Source organism: Bubalus kerabau, chromosome 4 (assembly GCF_029407905.1).
Source record: "Bubalus kerabau isolate K-KA32 ecotype Philippines breed swamp buffalo chromosome 4, PCC_UOA_SB_1v2, whole genome shotgun sequence".
In the NCBI taxonomy this organism is placed as follows: domain Eukaryota; kingdom Metazoa; phylum Chordata; class Mammalia; order Artiodactyla; family Bovidae; genus Bubalus; species Bubalus kerabau.
In genome coordinates, this window is record NC_073627.1 from 5,821,473 (window position 1) to 5,841,200 (window position 19,728).

At 44.7% G+C, this 19,728-nt stretch overlaps 1 protein-coding gene across 1 annotated transcript; it reads right to left on the reverse strand.

Annotated features, from left to right (window-relative positions):
• Positions 1-66: 66 nt before the first annotated feature.
• Positions 67-19,274, reverse strand: VCF1 (VCP nuclear cofactor family member 1). The gene is made up of 3 exons (XM_055575027.1): positions 19,025-19,274; positions 14,021-14,120; positions 67-684 (listed from the first exon to the last, which is right to left on the reverse strand). The coding sequence occupies exons 1-3, from the start codon at positions 19,243-19,245 to the stop codon at positions 454-456; spliced, it is 552 nt and encodes a 183-aa protein (XP_055431002.1). The 5' UTR covers positions 19,246-19,274; the 3' UTR covers positions 67-453.
• Positions 19,275-19,728: the final 454 nt, after the last annotated feature.

The following is a 19,728-nucleotide window of genomic DNA, read 5'->3' on the forward strand; positions in this document are numbered from 1 at the left end:
CTGGTCCAGCTTTCTGTGTTCTGGAAAAAAATCTTTTTTTTTTTCTTTTTTTTCATGGAAAGTAGATCCTCTTTACTAATTTATTTAAAAAATTGAAGATCCTGCAGTTTTAAAAGGCCTTTTTACATAAAGTAGAATTTCTAACTGACAGACCTGGAAAGCAGTCTAAACTGGACAAACTATGGGTTCAACACACAGATGAGGTGTCCTCCTATGGTTCCCTTGATTCCCACCCTTAAAAGAATCCTATAAAAAACTGCTTCAAAGCCCCTTGGAAATTGCAATAGTGCAGCAAACCACAAGTAAACAAGAGCCTGTTAACCTATTATCTCAAATATAGACTGAAAAGGCAACAGGCATTTTTTGTGCAATTTTTTTTAAAACATCGTTAACTTGAAATATCAAATCTGCACAGCACTGTCCCTTCACAGAAGGCAAGAGTCTGCCGGCGCGTCACGAGGGGGGCCGTCCCCGATGCTGCAGGCTGTGGAAGTGGGCCTCCTTCAGGGTCTGGTTGATGTGGAAGTAGGGGCCTTGGCACAGCGCGGATGGCTCGGGCGCGGGCTGTGGGGTGTGGGGGCCTGGCCCGGCGGCGAGGTGGTGCAAGCTGCTCTCCGGCCCGCTGGCCCTGTCGGGGCTGCTGATGCTGCTGCTGCTGCTGCCGCCGCTGTCACTGCCCGAAGACTGGAACAGGAAAGAGACACGAGTCACAATGAGGCTGCTGGGGTCTCAGGAGCTCTACTGGGGTTTAACTTCAGATACCCTGGGGCTTTCCTGCTGACTCAGACGGTCAAAAACCCACATGCTGATGCAAGAGACCTGGGTTTGATCCCTGGGTCGGGAAGATCTGGAGGAGGAAATGGCAACCCATTCCAGTATTCTTGCCTGGGAAATCCCGTGGCCAGAAGGGCCTGGTGGGCTCCAGTCCACGGGGTCACAGAGAATCAGGACAGGACACCACTGAGCCACACAATCAAGCAACAGCTCCAGTAACTCGGTCAGCAGCGCCCTTCTCCATTCACAGCTCCACACGACAGCGTGCCGGAAGGAGTCAACGCGTGAGGAGAGAGAACTCTGGAGGTTAACGCTCTTGTGCAGAATTTTCTTGGGGGAGGACACATCTAAATTTATATTCCCTTAGACGAAAACATTGGTTTTAAAATGCCTGCCTTCCATCGTGTGAAATCTACAGATTAGGAAAAAGACTGGGAAGAAACAGATCACAATAATTATGTTAGATGGAGGAATTCGAGTTTGTGATTTTTTTCTACCGTTTCCTACAACTTTTTGCAGGGTTTTCATTATAAAAATAAACACATATATGCTTCCAGATACTTTAAACATGACTTTTAAAAAGCTAGTTCTATTCATTTTCTGATAAAAAATTACACCTACCAATATGTATATAAACTGACATGGCAACGAAAGCCATGTTCACGAACGTCCATTCTTAAACCAAGAAATATCACGGTCCACCAAATCATCTGCAGTTACTTATACTAACAGGTCATGGAGCCCACTGCCCATAGGCAGTAGGAGACAACCTATCCCATCTTTCTGCAAAAACAAACTCATGGAAGCATTTTAAGAGGTTGAATAAGACCAGATGGTAGGGTTAGCAGCAGCAGCAATTACTGTACATTTATCTGAAGACCTAAGAAGTCAAAGCCAATTCAAACAGAAACAGTGTTCCGTGAAAAGTCTCCCCTGACGTAGTTTGCCACCGGCATACCCAGCTCGGCATGCCAGGTGACAAGCAGGCCACTCGACTGGGGAAGAAACCCACCACCAAGAGCATTTTGCCTCCTCTTTGCTTTTCTTTGCCATTTCGCGTTACAAGCACTGTCTGAAAATTAAGGCAAGAACTAGAATCCATATCTAGCAAGTCAAGTTTATATCTTAGATTATTTCACACTCTAACAGCAAAGGTGACACCACTCTAAGAAAATATGGAAGTTCTTTCAAATAAACAGAAAAGATGGCTGTACAAATGCTGTTAAAAAGGGGAAAGGGGACAAATACCTTCAACTTCTAGTCTGTTCTAAGTATCCTGTAGCTCAGAGTTTTAAAGACATGTCTTAAAATCTTTAGAGCAGCCTTGTTTATAATAGCTAAAAATGGAGACAACCTAACTGTCTAAAACTAGAGGCGACTGATTAAACTGCAATGCAACACACATAAAATGCAACACATGGACTGTAATCCACACGACAGAACTACGCAGCTGGCCAGCAGTGACGACGGAGACGTACACACACTAAAGAAGAAAGGTCTTTAACAGCATTTTATGGTTACAGAATAATGTACAGTAAGTCTGCTAGTTTTCAAAGTGCTTATGTATACACATAAGGACACCAAAAATATTCTGGAAGGACAGACATGCCAAAATATTTAGCATTTAGACCTACTTTAAAATAATCTTTATTTTCTATAGCTTCTACAAAAAAATACTTCTTTTGAGGACAAAATGCAGTCATTAAAAGAACTAAAGAGTGCTACTTCCAAAGAGAGTAAGGTCTTCAGTTTTTTCTAAGACTGAGACTTAAAAAATACAATGATACTGTCAGTAAGATTTTAGGAAGGCTGTTTCATCTCATTTAATGTAACAGCTTAAGAACCTCTGAACTATTTCAGTTGAATAATTAGCAGACAGCAGACTGATGATGCTTTTAGACTAAGAGAGAACCTACTGAGAACCCAGGAATCCAGGTAAATGCACTTTGTATGTTATTTAAATACACATAAAACCTTCCATACATACTGTCATTAAAGGTGAAAACAAAACAAATCTCTTTCAGAGATGCACTCGTTCCTACTTGGACCTGTCTGGGCACCTGGGGGACGGGGCTTCAGGGAATACGTCACCATCCACACATGGGCCAGCAGCAACCGGCATAATGTAAACAGTGCCACATGATAAGGGCACTGGTTCCGTGAGGCTTCTTCTCAACAATGCACAAGTATATTCGGTATGTACGGGTCACAAAATGAAGCATTTCTATGGGACCACTTCAAAAAGTCTGAGAAGTTACTCTAACAGATCATAACTTTATGGGATAAAGGAAAGACCATTATTTCCTTTTAACCCTGAAGGTGTAAAACTAAATTTTAAGTCTCTAACAAAGCCTTAAGATATATGCAGAAATCAATCGTTTTGTCTTATAAAACCTGAAAACCTGAGACAAGAAAAAATTGCATTTCCCCCGCTTGGTGGAGCTTTTCTGGATCAGATTGTTTGGAGGGCCAGGAAGGGAGAAGTAACAGAAAAAAGCACTCAAAAGCCTGAGAGAAGGCAGAGGGACACGTACTGTTTCTGGCAGAAAGAAGAATACGTCTAAATCATGGAGCAGGGGACAGAGAAGCCGAAGCTCCTTTTCTTAGTTCACGCAGCTCCAATGATACAGCAGAGGTCAAGACCCTGGTGTTCCCACAGTGTGAAGTCAGTTTAAGAGAGAGCCCACTTAAACCCGTGGTAGGAGCAAAATAACTCTGAAGACTTTCTACTAATAAGCTTTAGAAAGTCCCCCAGGCGGGACTGTTAATTAGTGAGTCTCTGCTTCATAGAGAGCGAGCCGGAATACACGTGTACATTTATTACCTAGAGCTCTATGCTTTCTCTTAATTAGAAAAGCACAGCAACATCGTATTTTATTTTCCTTCAAGCCCCGACTTCCCCTCACATCCATCTCCCGGTTCAGTGGTGCTTTTAATTTACATGAGCCTGAAAAGAAAAAAAAAATCTTGCTGGTTGTATTACACACTCCATCCCTGGAGTGAGAATGAAGTTCACCCTAAGGCCACTGCAGAATGCGAATTACGTGCAAGAGGTGATCCCAGCCAAGTCCATCAGGACTTCTTACTTAAAATTGTGCCCCCAAAGTGCCCAATGACTCGAGAGAGCTCCAGGTCTGCTAATACCAGTGGGCCCATAAGACTCCAAGTAAGTTCAGTAGGCCAATTAAAACTACTTCCTAAATATGCATGGGAAGAAAATACAGGGGTCACTTTGTCTGTGTCCATGAGTAAGTGCATATCCTTACAAGAGACAGTTGGGCCACATCATCTGTTTGAAGTTCCTGCCTAAAAACATTTATGTATCCTCATTACTCAACGAGACAACAGTCAGGTTCAAGATGAAACTGCTTGGGTAGCTATCCCTGCTCAGAGCTGATGCAATGTATCACAAATATTTCAAGAACTTGAACAGTGAGCCTTCCCTGGTGGCTCAGACGATCAAAGAATCTGCCTGCAATGTGGGAGACCCAGGTTCGATCCATGGGTTGAAAAGATCCCCCAGAAAAGGAAAAGGCAACGCACTCCAGCATTCTTGCCTGGGAAATTCGACGGAGGAGCCCGGTGGGCCCCAGTCCAGGGGGTCAAAAAGAATTGGACACAACTGAGTGACTAACACTTCTAAAACTTTTAAAAGGAGTGTTCCTCCATTTTGAATGGATCTTTTAAAAAGTTACTGGGTCAGTGCAAATGTAATTATGGTTTCGGACCATGAATTTTACATCAGAATCAGTCAGTTCAGTTCAGTCGCTCAGTCGTGTCTAACTCTTTGTGACCCCATGAATCGCAGCACGCCAGGCCTCCCTGTCCATCACCAACTCCCGAAGTTCACTCAGACTCATGTCCATCGAGTCAGTGAGGCCATCCAGCCATCTCATCCTCTGTCGTCCACTTCTCCTCCTGCCCCCAATCCCTCCCAGCATCAGGGTCTTTTCCAATGAGTCAACTCTTTGCATGAGGTGGCCAAAGTCCTGGAGTCTCAGCTTCAGCATCAGTCCCTCCAATGAACACCCAAGACTGATCTCCTTTAGGATGGACTGGTTGGATCTCCTGGCAGTCCAAGGGACTCTCAAGAGTCTTCTCCAACACCACAGTATAACTAGGCTCAAACACATCTTTATTAATCAAAATAGGAACCATTTCAATCAACACATTTTCACCAACGAGAAATCAGTTTGTTTATTCCTGTTGCATAAATACCCCTGCTTCGGGATTTGATGAGCTCCTGGAAAGCATTTTCTGCCTCCTGCTGGTTGTGGACGAGTTTTCCCTCGCAAAAGGTTGTCAAGGCACTTGAAGAAGTGGGAGTTGGTTGGCAAGAGGTCAGGTGAATATGGCATATGAGGCAACTTGAGAGCATTGGTTGCATGACGTGATCAGGTATCGTCGTGGAGAAGAACTGGGCCTTTTCTGTTGACCAGGTGCAGGCATTGCAGTTTTTGGTGCATCTCATCGATTTGCTGAGCATACTTCTCAGACATAATGTTTTCGCTGGGATTCAGAAAGCTGTAGTGGTCAGATCAGCAGCAGACCACCAAACAGTAACCATGACTTTTTCTGATGCAAGGCTGGCTTTGGAAAGTGTTTTGGAGCTTCTTCTCAGTCTAACCACTAAGCTGGTCGTCACCAGGTGTCATATAAAATCCACTTTTCGTCACACATCACAATCCAATTGAGAAATGGTTATTGTTGATGCACAGGATGAGAGATGATGACACTTCAAAACTACGATTTTTTTCATTTCCAGTCAGCTCATGAGACACCCACTTACCGAGCTTTTTCACGTTTCCAATTTGCTTCAAATGCCAAATGACCGTAGAATGGTCAACAGTGAGTTCTTTGGCAACTTCCTGTGTAGCCGTAAGAGGATCAGCTTTTATGATGGTCTCAGCTGACCGCTGTCAATTTCCCACGGCCACCCACTGCACTCATCTTTAGGCTCTCATTTCCTTTCCAAAACTCCTTGAACCACCTCCACACTGTACGTTCATTACAGTTCCTGGGCCAAATGCACTGCTGATGTTGCAAGTTGTCTCCACTGCTTTACGAACCATTTTGAACTCAAATAAGGAAATTGCTAGAATTTGCTTTTTATCTAACATCATTTCTATTGTCTAAAATAAATACAAACAGCAAGTAATAAGTCATATAAAAAAGATAAAAGCGACAAATGCACATTAAAATGATGTATAACATAACCACATGTATCTAGAATGTATTCCAATGTGTATGTGTGCTACGTCACTTCAGTTGTATCCAACTCTCTGTGACCCTGCTGACTGTAGCCCGCCAGGCTCCTCTGTTGATGGGCTTCTCCAGGCAAGAATACTGGAATGGGCTGCCATGCCCACTTTCTGACCCGGAGACAGAACCCGGAGTCTCTTACATCTTCTGGACTGGCACGTGGGTTCTTTACCACTTGCACCACCTAGGAAGCCTTATATTTCAATATCAAATAGCAAATTTCAATGTTGCAAAAACTGCAATTACTTTTGCATCAACCTAATAATTTCAGTTACTTTGCTACAGGGCTGTTTTCTTTTAATAGTTTCTTAAATTTATTTATGTTTATTTTTGGCTGTACTGGGTCTTCATTGCTGCACAGGCTTTTCTCTAGTTGCGGCGAGCAGGTCTGCTCTCCAGTTCTGGTGCGAGGGCATCTCATTCCGGTGGCTTCTCTTCTTGCAGAGCACAGGCTCTAGGGCACGTGGCCTTCAGCAGCTGCAGCTCCTGAGCTCCAGAGCACAGGCTCAAGAGTTGGGGATGCACGAGCTTAGTTGCTCCATGGCCTGTGGGATCCTCCCAGGTCAGGGACCGAACCTGTGTCTCCTGCAATGGCAGGTGGATTCTTTACCACTGAGCCACCAAGGAAGTCCCCTGCTACAGGGTTTTAAGTATACAACCTTGACACCTAACCCCAAGTCTGCCAAAACAGACTTTTGTCTCAGGCTGGTCCTACTACCCTAGACAGATTAACGATAAGAGTGAGCAAAAACAAAGTCTTAAAATACCCTCTTACAAAGCTATGCTAAATATTCCCAGGGTCATATAAATTCACACTGTTCCAAAAAAAAAATCACCTAACATTCTGCTGATTCTTATCAGTTAAGACAAACGGACTTATGGGATCCTAGTTTTAACGATGCACAGATCCCCCTGGTTCTGCTGTTTTTGCCACGCATCTGCACTCCTAATAAAACACCCTTGGGGTTCCGGGGATATGACATCAAAGATTTCCCTTCTAGCAGACACAAGAACAAGACAGAGGCTGTTCCAGTTAAGCCACCTCTGTTTTATTTCCACATCTTCTCGTTCTCTACCTGCTGTGATTTTATAGTGATCCAAAAGATCTTTAAAAGCTCAGTAAGTTAAAAGTATTAAAAAAAAAAAAAAAAGGTGGGGGGTGGGGGAGACTTCTCTGCTGGTCCAGTGGCTAAGAGTCTGTGCTCCCAATGCAGAGGGCCCTGGTTCCATCCCTGGCCAGAGAACTAGATCCCACACACCGCAACTAAGAGTCTGCATGCCACAGCTAAGTCCTGCCTGGCACAGCGAAATAAAGTTTTTTTTTTTAAGTTGGAGTCTTTGTATTTAAAAACAGTACAGCTTTCATTCACTCAGGTAGCAGTACTTCTTGTAAGGCATTTACCTACACACCAGAGGCCAGACTCAGTGGAAGTATCCAGTGTAGTTTTTGTAAAGAAAGATGTTCAAGCTGAAAATAAAGAGCATCATTCCTATAACCAAAGCTACAATTCAAACCAAAACGGCCAGCCTAAGAAAAGGTCAGCCTTAAAAAAAAAAAAAAAAGAAAAGGTCAGCCTAAATCGATTAAATTCAGCTAGTTTTTACCCATCCAGTCACTGTGTGAGGTCAGGGAATAGGGCTACCTTTGGAAAGGACTCAACAGGAAGACACAAAGTGACCAATCACTTCACTTACTCACTAGACAGAAAATCAAACCTGCTTTAGACCTTAACTACCAGGAATCATCTAGAATGGCTTTCTAAACACTTTTATATTCCTATACCTGTAAATCAGATCTCAATTTTCAAAACACTACCCTAAAGCTCCCAAGGCATTAAATCTAAGCCACTGGAGTAAATAATCAAAGTCTTCAAGGCAAAGACCAATCAGAGTTGAAAAGAACACCAAACCCCAATTTCTTTACTAAACTTGCTTTTGAGCTAATACAGTTTCAGAGCATTAACTGGGGAAAAATATTCTTCTCTGTTCCCATGATTCAAGAGAAGCGCAGGACCTAGCAGCACTGGATATATTTAGCAAAGTCCCTCAGATCTTCTGATCTGTCTTCTGGGAGATGGTTCACACTGTGGGTAGCTCACATTCTGGGGCCCACTGACCTGCCTTGTACTAGCTATGTATCTCTGGGCAAGCAACTTTATTATTCTGTGGCCCAATTTTTCCATCTAAAAAGTAGAGATCATAACACCCACCAAAGTGACAGGAAAAAATGTACAAGTAGATTCAGAATTTCTCTTTACATAACTAATCCGGCAAGTCGGTTCACATTCTTCAGCTTCCTAGAATCGAGGAAAAAAGAGGCCCATACCATCTCCATTTTACTGATAAGCATGACTTAACTTGTGGCACAGTTCAAAATAATTCCAACATCTCATGCCTTATTTCCCAGTACCTGCCAATATTATTACATTTAGGAGAAAACAGTGAGTTTTGGAAATTAACCAAATGAAAGTTGTTCATGTTACAAGAAAAAAATTCTAAACGTAAGTATTTCAAGAAAGACACAGGACATGGTTTCTCTTAAGTGTTTTAAAGAAATATACCTTGCTGGCCCTAGCTTAGAATTAAAAGATACTATTTTCACTAACAATACACTTTATTATGCAAATTAGTAAAATTAAGAATCCACTAGTAATGACTTATTACTATATTCCCCTTTGTACACAATTGTCAACGAGCACCCAAATGTCCCTAAACTGGTTATTTTTACGCTATAAATATAATGATCTACTCCAGTGGTAGATTTAATTATTCAGGACTTAACTTTCCATTTTAAAGGTATCCCCCCCTGCCATTTGCTGCTCCAGCACTCCCTGGGTTTGCTCGGCCACATTACTCAACAGCACCAGATGCCGGTAAATGTGATGAAACTGAGGGCATACCAGCAGGTTCAGGTTACCACGACAGGTAAAAAGTACCTGTCAGATCAGATCAGATCAGCTGCTCAGTCGTGTCCGACTCTTTGCGACCCCGTGAATCACAGCACGCCAGGCCTCCCTGTCCATCACCAACTCCCGGAGTTCACTCAGACTCACGTCCATCGAGTCCGTGATGCCATCCAGCCATCTTATCCTCTGTCGTCCCCTTCTCTTGCCCCCAATCCCTCCCAGCATCAGAGTCTTTCCTAATGAGTCAACTCTTCGCATGAGGTGGCCCAAGTACTGGAGTTTCAGCTTTAGCATCATTCCTTCCAAAGAAATCCCAGGGCTGATCTCCTTCAGAATGGACTGGCTGGATCTCCTTGCAGTCCAAGGGACTCTCAAGAGTCTTCTCCAACACCACAGTTCAAAAGCATCAATTCTTCGGCGCTCAGCCTTCTTCACAGTCCAACTCTCACATCCATACATGACCATTGGAAAAACCATAGCCTTGACTAGATGAACCTTTGTTGGCAAAGTAATGTCTCTGCTTTTGAATATGCTATCTAGGTTGGTGGTAACTTTCCTTCCAACGAGTAAGTGTCTTTTAATTTCATGGCTGCAGTCACCATCTGCAGTGATTTTGGAGCCCAGAAAAATAAAGTCTGACACTGTTTCCACCGTTTCCCCATCTATTTCCCATGAAGTGGTGGGACCGGATGCCATGATCTTCGTTTTCTGAATGTTGAGCTTTAAGCCAACTTTTTCACTCTCCACTTTCACTTTCATCAAGAGGCTTTTGAGTTGCTCTTCACTTTCTGCCATAAGGGTGGTATCATCTGCATATCTGAGGTTATTGATATTTCTCCCGGCAATCTTGATTCCAGCTTGTGTTTCTTCCAGTCCAGCGTTTCTCATGATGTACTCTGCATATAAGTTAAATAAACAGGGTGACAATATACGGCCTTGGTGTACTCCTTGTCCTATTTGGAACCAGTCTGTTGTTCCGTGTCCAGTTCTAACTGTTGCTTCCTGACCCGCATACAGATTTCTCAAGAGGCAGATCAGGTGGTCTGGAATTCCCATCTCTTTCAGAATTTTCCACAGTTTATTGTGATCCACACAGTCAAAGGCTTTGGCATAGTCAATAAAGCAGAAATAGATGTTTCTCTGGAACTCTCCTTTTCCTATTTGGAACCAGTCTGTTGTTCCATGTCCAGTTCTAACTGTTACTTCCTGACCTGCATACAGGTTTCGCAAGAGGCAGATCAGGTGGTCTGGTATTCCCATCTCTTTCAGAATTTTCCACAGTTTATTGTGATCCACATGGTCTAAGGCTTTGGCATAGTCAATAAAGCAGAAGTAGATGTTTTTCTAGAACTCTCTCGCTTTTTCCATGATCCAGCAGATGTTGGCAATTTGATCTCTGGTTCCTCTGCCTTTTCTAAAACCAGCTTGAATATCAGGAAGTTCACGGTTCACATATTGCTGAAGCCTGGCTTGGGAGAATTTTGAGCATTACTTTACTAGCATGTGAGATGAGTGCAATTGTGCAGTAGTTTGAGCATTCTTTGGCATTGCCTTTCTTTGGGATTGGAATGAAAACTGACCTTTTCCAGTCCTGTGGCCACTGCTGAGTTTTCCAAATTTGCTGGCATATTGAGTGCAGCACTTTCACAGCATCATCTTTCAGGATTTGGAATAGCTCAACTGGAATTCTATCACCTCCACTAGCTTTGTTTGTAGTGATGCTTTCTAAGGCCCACTTGACTTCACATTCCAATTGTCTGGCTCTAGGTCAGTGATCACACCATCGTGATTATCTGGGTCGTGAAGATCTTTTTTGTACAGTTCTTCTGTGTATTCTTGCCACCTCTTCTTAATATCTTCTGCTTCTGTTAGGTCCATACCATTTCTGTCCTTTATCGAGCCCATCTTTGCATGAAATGTTCCTTTGGTATCTCTGATTTTCTTGAAGAGATCTCTAGTCTTTCCCATTCTGTTGTTTTCCTCTATTTCTTTGCATTGATCGCTGAGGAAGGCTTTCTTATCTCTTCTTGCTATTCTTTGGAACAATGCATTCAGATGTTTATATCTTTCCTTTTCTCCTTTGCTTTTCACTTCTCTTCTTTTCACAGCTATTTGTAAGGCCTCCCCAGACAGCTATTTTGCTTTTTTGCATTTCTTTTCCGTGGGGATGGTCTTGATCCCTGTCTCCTGTACAATGTCACGAACCTCATTCCATAGTTCATCAGGCACTCTATCTATCAGATCTAGGCCCTTAAATCTATTTCTCACTTCCACTGTATAATCATAAGGGTTTTGATTTAGGTCATACATGAATGGTCTAGTGGTTTTTCCCTACTTTCTTCAATTTAAGTCTGAATTTGGCAATAAGGAGTTCATGGTCTGAGCCACAGTCAGCTCCTGGTCTTGTTTTTGCTGACTGTATAGAGCTTGTCCATCTTTGGCTGCAAAGAATATAATCAAGCTGATTTTGGTGTTGACCATCTGGTGATGTCCATGTATAGAGTCTTCTCTTGTGTTGTTGGAAGACGGTGTTTGCTATGACCAGTGCATTTTCTTGGCAAAACTATTCGTCTTTGCCCTGCTTCACTCCGTATTCCAAGGCCAAATTTGCCTGTTACTCCAGGTGTTTCTTGACTTCCTACTTTTGCATTCCAGTCCCCTATAATGAAAAGGACATCTTTTTTGGGTGTTAGTTCTAAAAGGTCTTGTAGGTCTTCATAGAACCACTCAACTTCAGCTTCTTCAGCGTTACTGGTTGGGGCATAGACTTGGATTACTGTGATATTGAATGGTTTGCCTTGGAAACGAACCGAGATCATTCTGTCGTTTTTGAGATTGCATCCAAGTACTGCATTTCATACTCTTTTGTTGACCATCATGGCTACTCCATTTCTTCTGAGGGATTCCTGCCTGCAGTAGTAGATATAATGGTCATCTGAGTTAAATTCACCCATTCCAGTCCATTTCAGTTCGCTGATTCCTAGAATGTCGACATTTACTCTTGCCATCTCTTGTTTGACCACTTCCAATTTGCCTTGATTCATGGACCTGACATTCCAGGTTCCTATGCAATATTGCTCTTTACAGCATTGGACCTTGCTTCTATCACCAGTGACATCCACAGCTGGATATTGTTTTTGCTTTGGCTCCATCCCTTCATTCTTTCTGGAGTTATTTCTCCACTGATCTCCAGTAGCATATTGGGCACCTACTGACTTAGCGAGTTTCTCTTTCAGTATCATTTTTTACTTTTCATACTGTTCATGGGGTTCTCAAGGCAAGAATACTGAAGTGGTTTGCCATTTCCTTCTCCAGTGGACCACATTCTGTCAGATCTCTCCACCATGACCCGCCCGTCTTGGGTTGCCCCACGGGCATGGCTTAGTTTCATTGAGTTAGACAAGGCTGTGGTCCTAGTGTGATTAGATTGACTAGTTTTCTGTGAATATGGTTTCAGTGTGTCTGCCCTCTGATGCCCTCTTGCAACACCTACCGTCTTACTGACTGTTAATTATTACCAGGGCAATCCAGTCCACGCTTCCGACTAATACCTACAGAGTGGTTTAATCACTGAATTTCTCTGGACAAGTAAGAACAGCACACATGAACCCACAGGTTGAACAACAATGCACCAACTTCTGTGAGACCAGTGCATCGGTATCAGCAAGGGAGTGAAGGTCATTCTCTACAAACAGCAATCAGAATACAACGAAACCTAACACTAGGGAGTATTATTCAAAATAAGAGATCAGAAATGCTTGATTTTTTTAAAAAATGACCATTTACACTCCTGCTCTCAAGCCTTAGAACTGTAGACGCAGGGGGGAAAAGATCAATACAAAAAATAAATAAATAAAAAGATCTACTGTACCTTTGAACTCATGCAAACATCATATAGCAGGTCTGACATACAGGCACAAGTAAAGAAATATTTACACTGATACCATAAAAGTAATCATCACGTACTCTTTTAAAGAATAGTCTTAACTCAAAAGAATCATGGAAACTCAATTCTTATCGCTAGATGTTCATGGCAGCCTTTAATCTTTGGTTTTCTTCCATCTGTGAAATTCCCTAGTTATTACGTTAACCAAAAGCTCAATACTTTTCTGCTACTCTAAAGGGAGAAAAAAATGATACGAGGATTTAAAAGGGGGGATAAAAGCTACAGAAAATTCAGTCTCCACGTAGAAGAATCGAGTCTGCTCTGGGGTGCATCAGCTGCTCTTGAATGAGGATTACCTACCTGACAGTTACTGATTTTTTCCCTCCTTGAGGGAGTTACTTTGGATTTCTGCTATAAAGACCGGATATAGATCAAATCCTACTATCAAGAACTAAAGTACAAATTATTCTGGTTATGCGAGAATTGGGAGGCACGGAGTTCTGCTTTAAATGACAAGGCTGGGGCTTAGGGACCTCTGCAGCGAGGAGTTTCTCTCTTAGGCCGACAACTGTTGAGGGTCAAAGCTTCAGGTGCATCATTTATTAATAATAGCAGCATCTGGTCGGCTTCCCTGCCCCACTGCAGGCCAGGCATTCAAGTGCACAGGAGGGACACTGAAGCACCCAGGAAACCTCAGTTCAGAGGCTCATTCCCTGTCCAGTGGTTGGGACTTTGCACCTTCTAATGCAGGGAGTGCGGATTCCATCCCTGGTTGGGAGCCAAGATCCCATATGCCTCAAGGTCAAAAAACCAAATCATAAAAGAGAAACAATATGGCAATAAATTCGATAAAGACTTTTAAAATGGTCATTAAAAAAAAAAAAGGAAAAGAAGTTGGCTTCTGAAATACCAGCAAGGGTTCAAAGATGGGCTTTCAGAGGTCCATAAAACCCATAACATACAAATTCTGGGCATTTGTATGTATTACTACATGCAAACACAGGCTGTTTTGCTGTGGAGAAGGTGGGTAGCATCCTCAAAACAGCCATGACTCAGAAGAAAGAAAAAAAAAAAAAGGTTAGAAACACTGCAATCAAGTCGGATCACTTTTCTCTACTCAAAGAATAATTTTCATTACCCAGAAGTGGCTCAAGCAGTGCAAACAGCAGGTGCTCTCGACCACACTTCCTACCTCTGTGTCCCAAGAATCGTGAAAGACAGGATTTCTACTGCTCCTTTTGGTCTGTGGGGGGAGATGGTGGTCTTCTTCACTGCCATTCCTTCTCCTTTTCCTGGAATTAAACCACAAAGAGAACAAAAGAAAAAAGAATTGGTCTTCTGCACACTTCAAATTGTAATTTAAACATATTAAATTTGCCCTCTTGTCTGAGAGATAGATCGTCATATGATAATCCCAACAGGCAAAAAAGTTAGAAGAGCAAAAATGTAAAATAACAGGAGGAAGGTCGAGCTTAAATTAGTACAGCTAATTTCTAAAAAGAAGCCTGACAATTTGAAATGCTTACTGGGAATAAACAAGCGCAGGAAGACACTGATGACTAAGTGCTCCAACTCTACCTAATTAAGGTGATCTCGTCCTCCGTTTCCTGAAATTACCATTCCAAGTTACCCTAATTTTACTCCTGTCCATGTGGCATCTAAGACGGGTATGGCTGCCTTTGCCTATTTACGCTTAAAATCCTTATAAAAATGGTGCTACACACGAAGAGCATTAGAGGCCGGAGGTAGCCTTTATTCTTTGACTTTCTTTCATCTCTGATTTTCCCCCAATTATCACATTAACACAAAAGCTCTCTGCCCTCTAATGCATCAAATTACTTTTCTGGACAATCACTGCAAAGGCAGCTCTTAGACACATTAACTTGATGGCTGGCTGCACCACCTGGTATTGTAAGAGAAGTTACTTCACCAGCTTGTTACTGTTACACTGCAGCACCAGTTGCTTAAAATGTCCAGGTTTAAAGAAAAATCACCCCTCTTTCTCGGTCAAGTATTCTGAGGTGTATGACGGAGACAGAGTTTGTATGTTTTCTGTGTAAGAACCAGTGCTGGCTGGACTTCTAAGCTCCAGTTAGAAACAGAAATTATTAAAGGAGGTATACTTTTAAGTCAAACTGCATGGAACTGTGCTACCCTGGTGGCTCAGCAGTAAAGAATCCACCTGCAACGCAGGAGCCGCACAAGACTTGGGTTCAATCCCTGGGTCGGGAAGACCACCGGAAGAGGAAATGGCAACCTGCTCCAGTACACTTACCATGGACAGAAGAGTTACAGAAAATTCTACTGGACAGAGCTGGCGAAAGGTTGGTTTATACAAAGCAGCATAAGCTGTTATAATGAAAGCTCTTCAGGGTTCAAGTTGCTCTATCTACAGGGTAAGAGAGCTTTCTGGAAAATACTGAATTTGAACGCACAGTATCTTCAATAGTTACACATTCTATGTGAGTAGAGGGGCTTTGATCAGGTCTGGACGTTGGCGAAAATTTATCACCCTGAGCTTAATTCTCTCTTACTTGTGAACGTATCTAACATTTTTAATCGATGAGTATGGACCCAGTTTAGGCTTGGAATGATAATATGGGGGTTATGATTCTGAGGAAGCACTAGCCAACCGGCAGGGGCAATACCGGTCTAAGCCTCAGCTCAGTTCAGTGTGTCCGACTCTTTGAGACCCAATGGACTGCAGCATCCTAAGACTCAGCTGTTTACAAAATAAGATCTCCTCACCTTTCTCTCAGGGAATTAGATCTTACCTTGAAGTACTGGAGGCTAAAAACTAGATAAATATCAGGCTTTAATAATCATTAAATGGATGTGCTAGTGGAACCAAGAAATCGCTACACCCATCCTGACAACAGCTGCAGAACACTGGTGGAAGGCCAGCTGCCACCCGAAGAGAAACTCCTCGAATGACGGTGACGGTCCCCCAACTCCTCTTTTATCAGTGTTCCAACAGATGATTGTGCCGGGGCTGCTGAGTCACTGCCAGCAAACTCATGGTCTGACTACAACTTTCCAATTTCCTCATTTATAATGGGAGAGAAGGTTACTATCTTTCTAGTGACAAGACGATGAACGTCAAGAGGATGGGCTGGTTTTGAAGATTTCAATTAAACTGAGAAAGTCACACGAAATATTCCTGCCTCATAATTAGCTGATGTCTCCCGGTACCAGAAAGCGCTCTCTGGCCTTTTGGGAGTTCTCGCCTTTGGATGGTTCTGGATTAAGAATGAGCCCTAAATGTTCTTCATTCTCCTTTTTCTAAGCTCTTTGCAGAATTCATCCTTGAAGCATTTCTTTCAACATCATGAATATTTTACAAAACCTTAGCGTCATGCTCAACACAATCAGTCAGATTGTAACTTTTAACATTAATGCCATATGCCAGGTTATAATTTGAGCAGCCACCCTATAACTAATTACATTGTCCCTAGCCATTTAGTTACAGATTATTGTTTAGCATCTGTTACTTCTCAGGATGGCAGAATACTTTTCATCACTTCACTTCTCTTCAACCCTCCTGTCCCCTCCTAGAGACTGAGCACAGAAGAAATCCTAGAATACACAGACTATTGGTTTTCAAACTTTATTTTAAAAATGACAGAACTATTTCACCCTACTAAAAAAAAAGATCCTTCAATTTATAAAACAGATAATGGATGTTTTAACTGGAGTAGGGACCTCCCTCCCACGCAGGGCTTCCCCAGTGGCTCAGCTAGTAAAGAACCCACCTACCAACGCAGAAGATGCAAGAGGGTGGGCTCGATCCCTGGGTCGAGAAGATCCCCTGGAGAGGAAATGGCAACCCACTCTGACACTCTTGCCTAGATAATTCCATAGACAGAGGAGCCTGCTGGGCTACAGTCCATGGGGTTGAAGAGTCGGACACAACTGAGCAAGCACAGGCGCACATACCCATACCCAACCCTCCTGTATGAAGACCCACCATCATAGACCAACGCTTCCTCTTAAAATTGAGGAAACAGATCCACAGATCTGAACCGACTTGAAGATGCTAAGACAGCTGGATCTGATCCACTGTACTACACAACACATGGGAGCAGAGAAAGCACTGCCAGCTCACGTGACTTCTCTCACAGTAAAGAAGTTACCATGTGAGATTGTGTGAACGAGATAAAAGGGCCTGCTAGGAGTATAAGTGCATCCAGTGTATCTGTGTACAGCACTGGATAACAGGAATGTTTTTCAGAGAAATATTTAGACTTTTTCAGATATGTGAGACATCCCGAGGGACTGCTGGAAGTACAAACTGGGTGTGGGAAGGAAAAAACTGGCAGTTATATCAGGCTTACTATACGTAAGGATCTTGTGACTAATCTCAGTAGCAAGTTGGTACACTGGGCCCCTAATTTCAAATTCAGCCCACTCTTCTTTCATATACAAGCAGGGGGTTTATGGCTCTCTCACTACATGACCCAAATCAATATGCAGAAGTTTGGAGAACTCTTGATTTTCACTATTGCGCTAAAGAACTTCCAAGATGCTTTCCAGAATCTCAACCCTAAGAATTAATATCCTCTAGGGTCGGGTCCCCATGGAAAGACTGTCAATTACATTCAAAAATCACTGAATACGTAGAGAGACAAAAAAAACCTACAGTATAATTTATCAAGGCAACCCCCGTCTCATTCACTTAGGCTTCGCTGAGATTATTTTGGGGGGGGGGGGGGGGCGGGTGGGGAATGAAGAGAACAGTGAACCTAGAAGTTCAGTTCAGTCTTGCTGCTGCTGCTAAGTCGCTTCAGTTGTGTCTGACTCTGTGCGACCCCATAGACGGCAGCCCACCAGGCTTTCCTGTCCCTGGGATTCTCCAGGCAAGAACACTGGAGTGGGTTGCCATTTCCTTCTCCAATGCATGAAAGTGAAAAGTCAAACTGAAGTCGCTCAGTCCTGTCTGACTCTTAGCGACCCCATGGACTGCAGCCCACCAGGCTCCTCCGTCCATGGGATTTTCCAGGCAAGAGTACTGGAGTGGGGTGCCATTGCCTTCTCCATCAGTTGCTCAGTTGTGCCCAACTCTTTGCAACCCCATGGACTGCAGCTCCACCAGGCCTCCTGATCCATCACCAACTCCCAGAGTTTACTCAAACTCATGTCCATTAAGTCGGTGATGCCATCCAACCATCTCATCCTCTGTTGTCCCCTGCTCCTCCCGCTGTCAATCTTCCCCAGCATCAGGGTCTTTTCACATGAGTCAGTTCTTCGCATCAGATGGCCAAAGTATTGGCATAGAAAGACCCAGGTAAAGCAACTGAGCTTTCTAAATCTGCTTCCTGATCAGAAGAATGAAAGATGGGACTTGGTGATATCTAGTTTTCAGTTCAAACTCCACGATGAGGGATTTTTCTAATTCCAAATAAAGTCCATCTTCTCCATTCCGGGGTACAATCCCAACTTTTTCCTCCCTAACCTGTTCACAGAGGTGAGAAATGAGAAAAAGGAAAAGAATCCTCAGCACTCTCCAGGTTAAGCCCCGGGTCCAGGCTCGGAGGAAAAGTGCGTCGCAATATAGCCCTACCTCCAGCCTTCGGAGTCAAACGGCTCCGCACCCAAACTGTTTAGAATTCTGCCTGCTCTTCACGCTACGGCCGAGGAGGGAAGCCACAGGTCATCACTTTGGCCCTAGCCCATTCTGCGTCCACGACGGCCCAGCAGAGCACAAGGGCTTCGATCTGACCTAACCCTTCCGTCCTGCGGAGTTAAGCCCAGTCCTTCTTCCCGACCTTGGGGAGACCGGCTACCCGCCCCGCCGTCCCCTCACAGGCCCCCGAGAGGCTCCTCTCGAACATCGGCTATTCTCCCATCCCCCCACCCTCCTAAATTTAGGACAGGGAAGCTTTGGGGCCCCCTTCTCTCCGCCGGGACCGACCAGACTTCATTCCAAACAGGGAAAGATGGGGGGCGGGGGGGGAAGATGGGGTCGGGGGGCGACCCGGGCCCTGAGGAGTCACCGCTCCGGCGCCCCCGGGGACCAGGTTTCCCAGTCCGCCAAGCATCCCTCCCCTCTCCCCGCCCGGACGGCAAGGCACCCACACGGAGACTCGCAGGGCCCAGGCTCGCTCGGACCCCACGTCGCACCCGCCTCGACTCCGTGTACCCCACGACACAACACCGGGCGAGGGGCTGAGGGGAAGAGGGTGCCCTGCGGATTCACCTGGGGCGGAGGCGCTCGCTCATGGCAGCCGATGGAGACGAGCGACGCGGCGCCGCTCCGCGAAGAGAGGGAACGGAGGGCGTCGTGTTCCGGCGGCCGCCACGCCCACCCCCTCGGGCCTTGGCTCTGGCCGCGGCTCTGGCGGAGGCGGCCGGCGCTGAGTACCCCTCGGGGGGACCCGTCCCTCCGCTACTTCCGGCGTCTGCTCCGCGCCCCCCCATGTCGCCGCCGCCGTGGTACCGCCCTCCCGCGAGTGCGCAGTGGCGCGAGCCCGGCCGCGCCGACCGGTAGCCCCGCCCATAGGAAGAGGCGGGCTCGGGAGGGGGTGGGGGGAGCGACCAGGAGCCTCTGGGAAAGAGGACCTCGTTAGAGGTGGCCCAGGCTTTTGCCTGTTCGCAACCGAGACGGGCCGGCGTAAGAGTCCAGCCAGGCTTAAATGAAATTAAACCGTGTCATAATCATATGATACAAGTCTTTGATTTATAATCCCTTTGAAGCCATAGTTTAAAAAAAATAGCGGAGAAGCATCAGGCAGTGGTGTAGACGGCTTGCCCCAGGGCCTAGTCCGGGGAGTTGGGCCGCGTCGCGTGGGCTGCGCTGAGCGAGCTCGTCGCGGGACTTCCTGGGTTTTTTGTGTCTCGCGAGGTGAGACGCCGCCCGGGCGGAGTTTCCACCGGCGGCGGTGCTGTCTGTGGCCTCCGCCG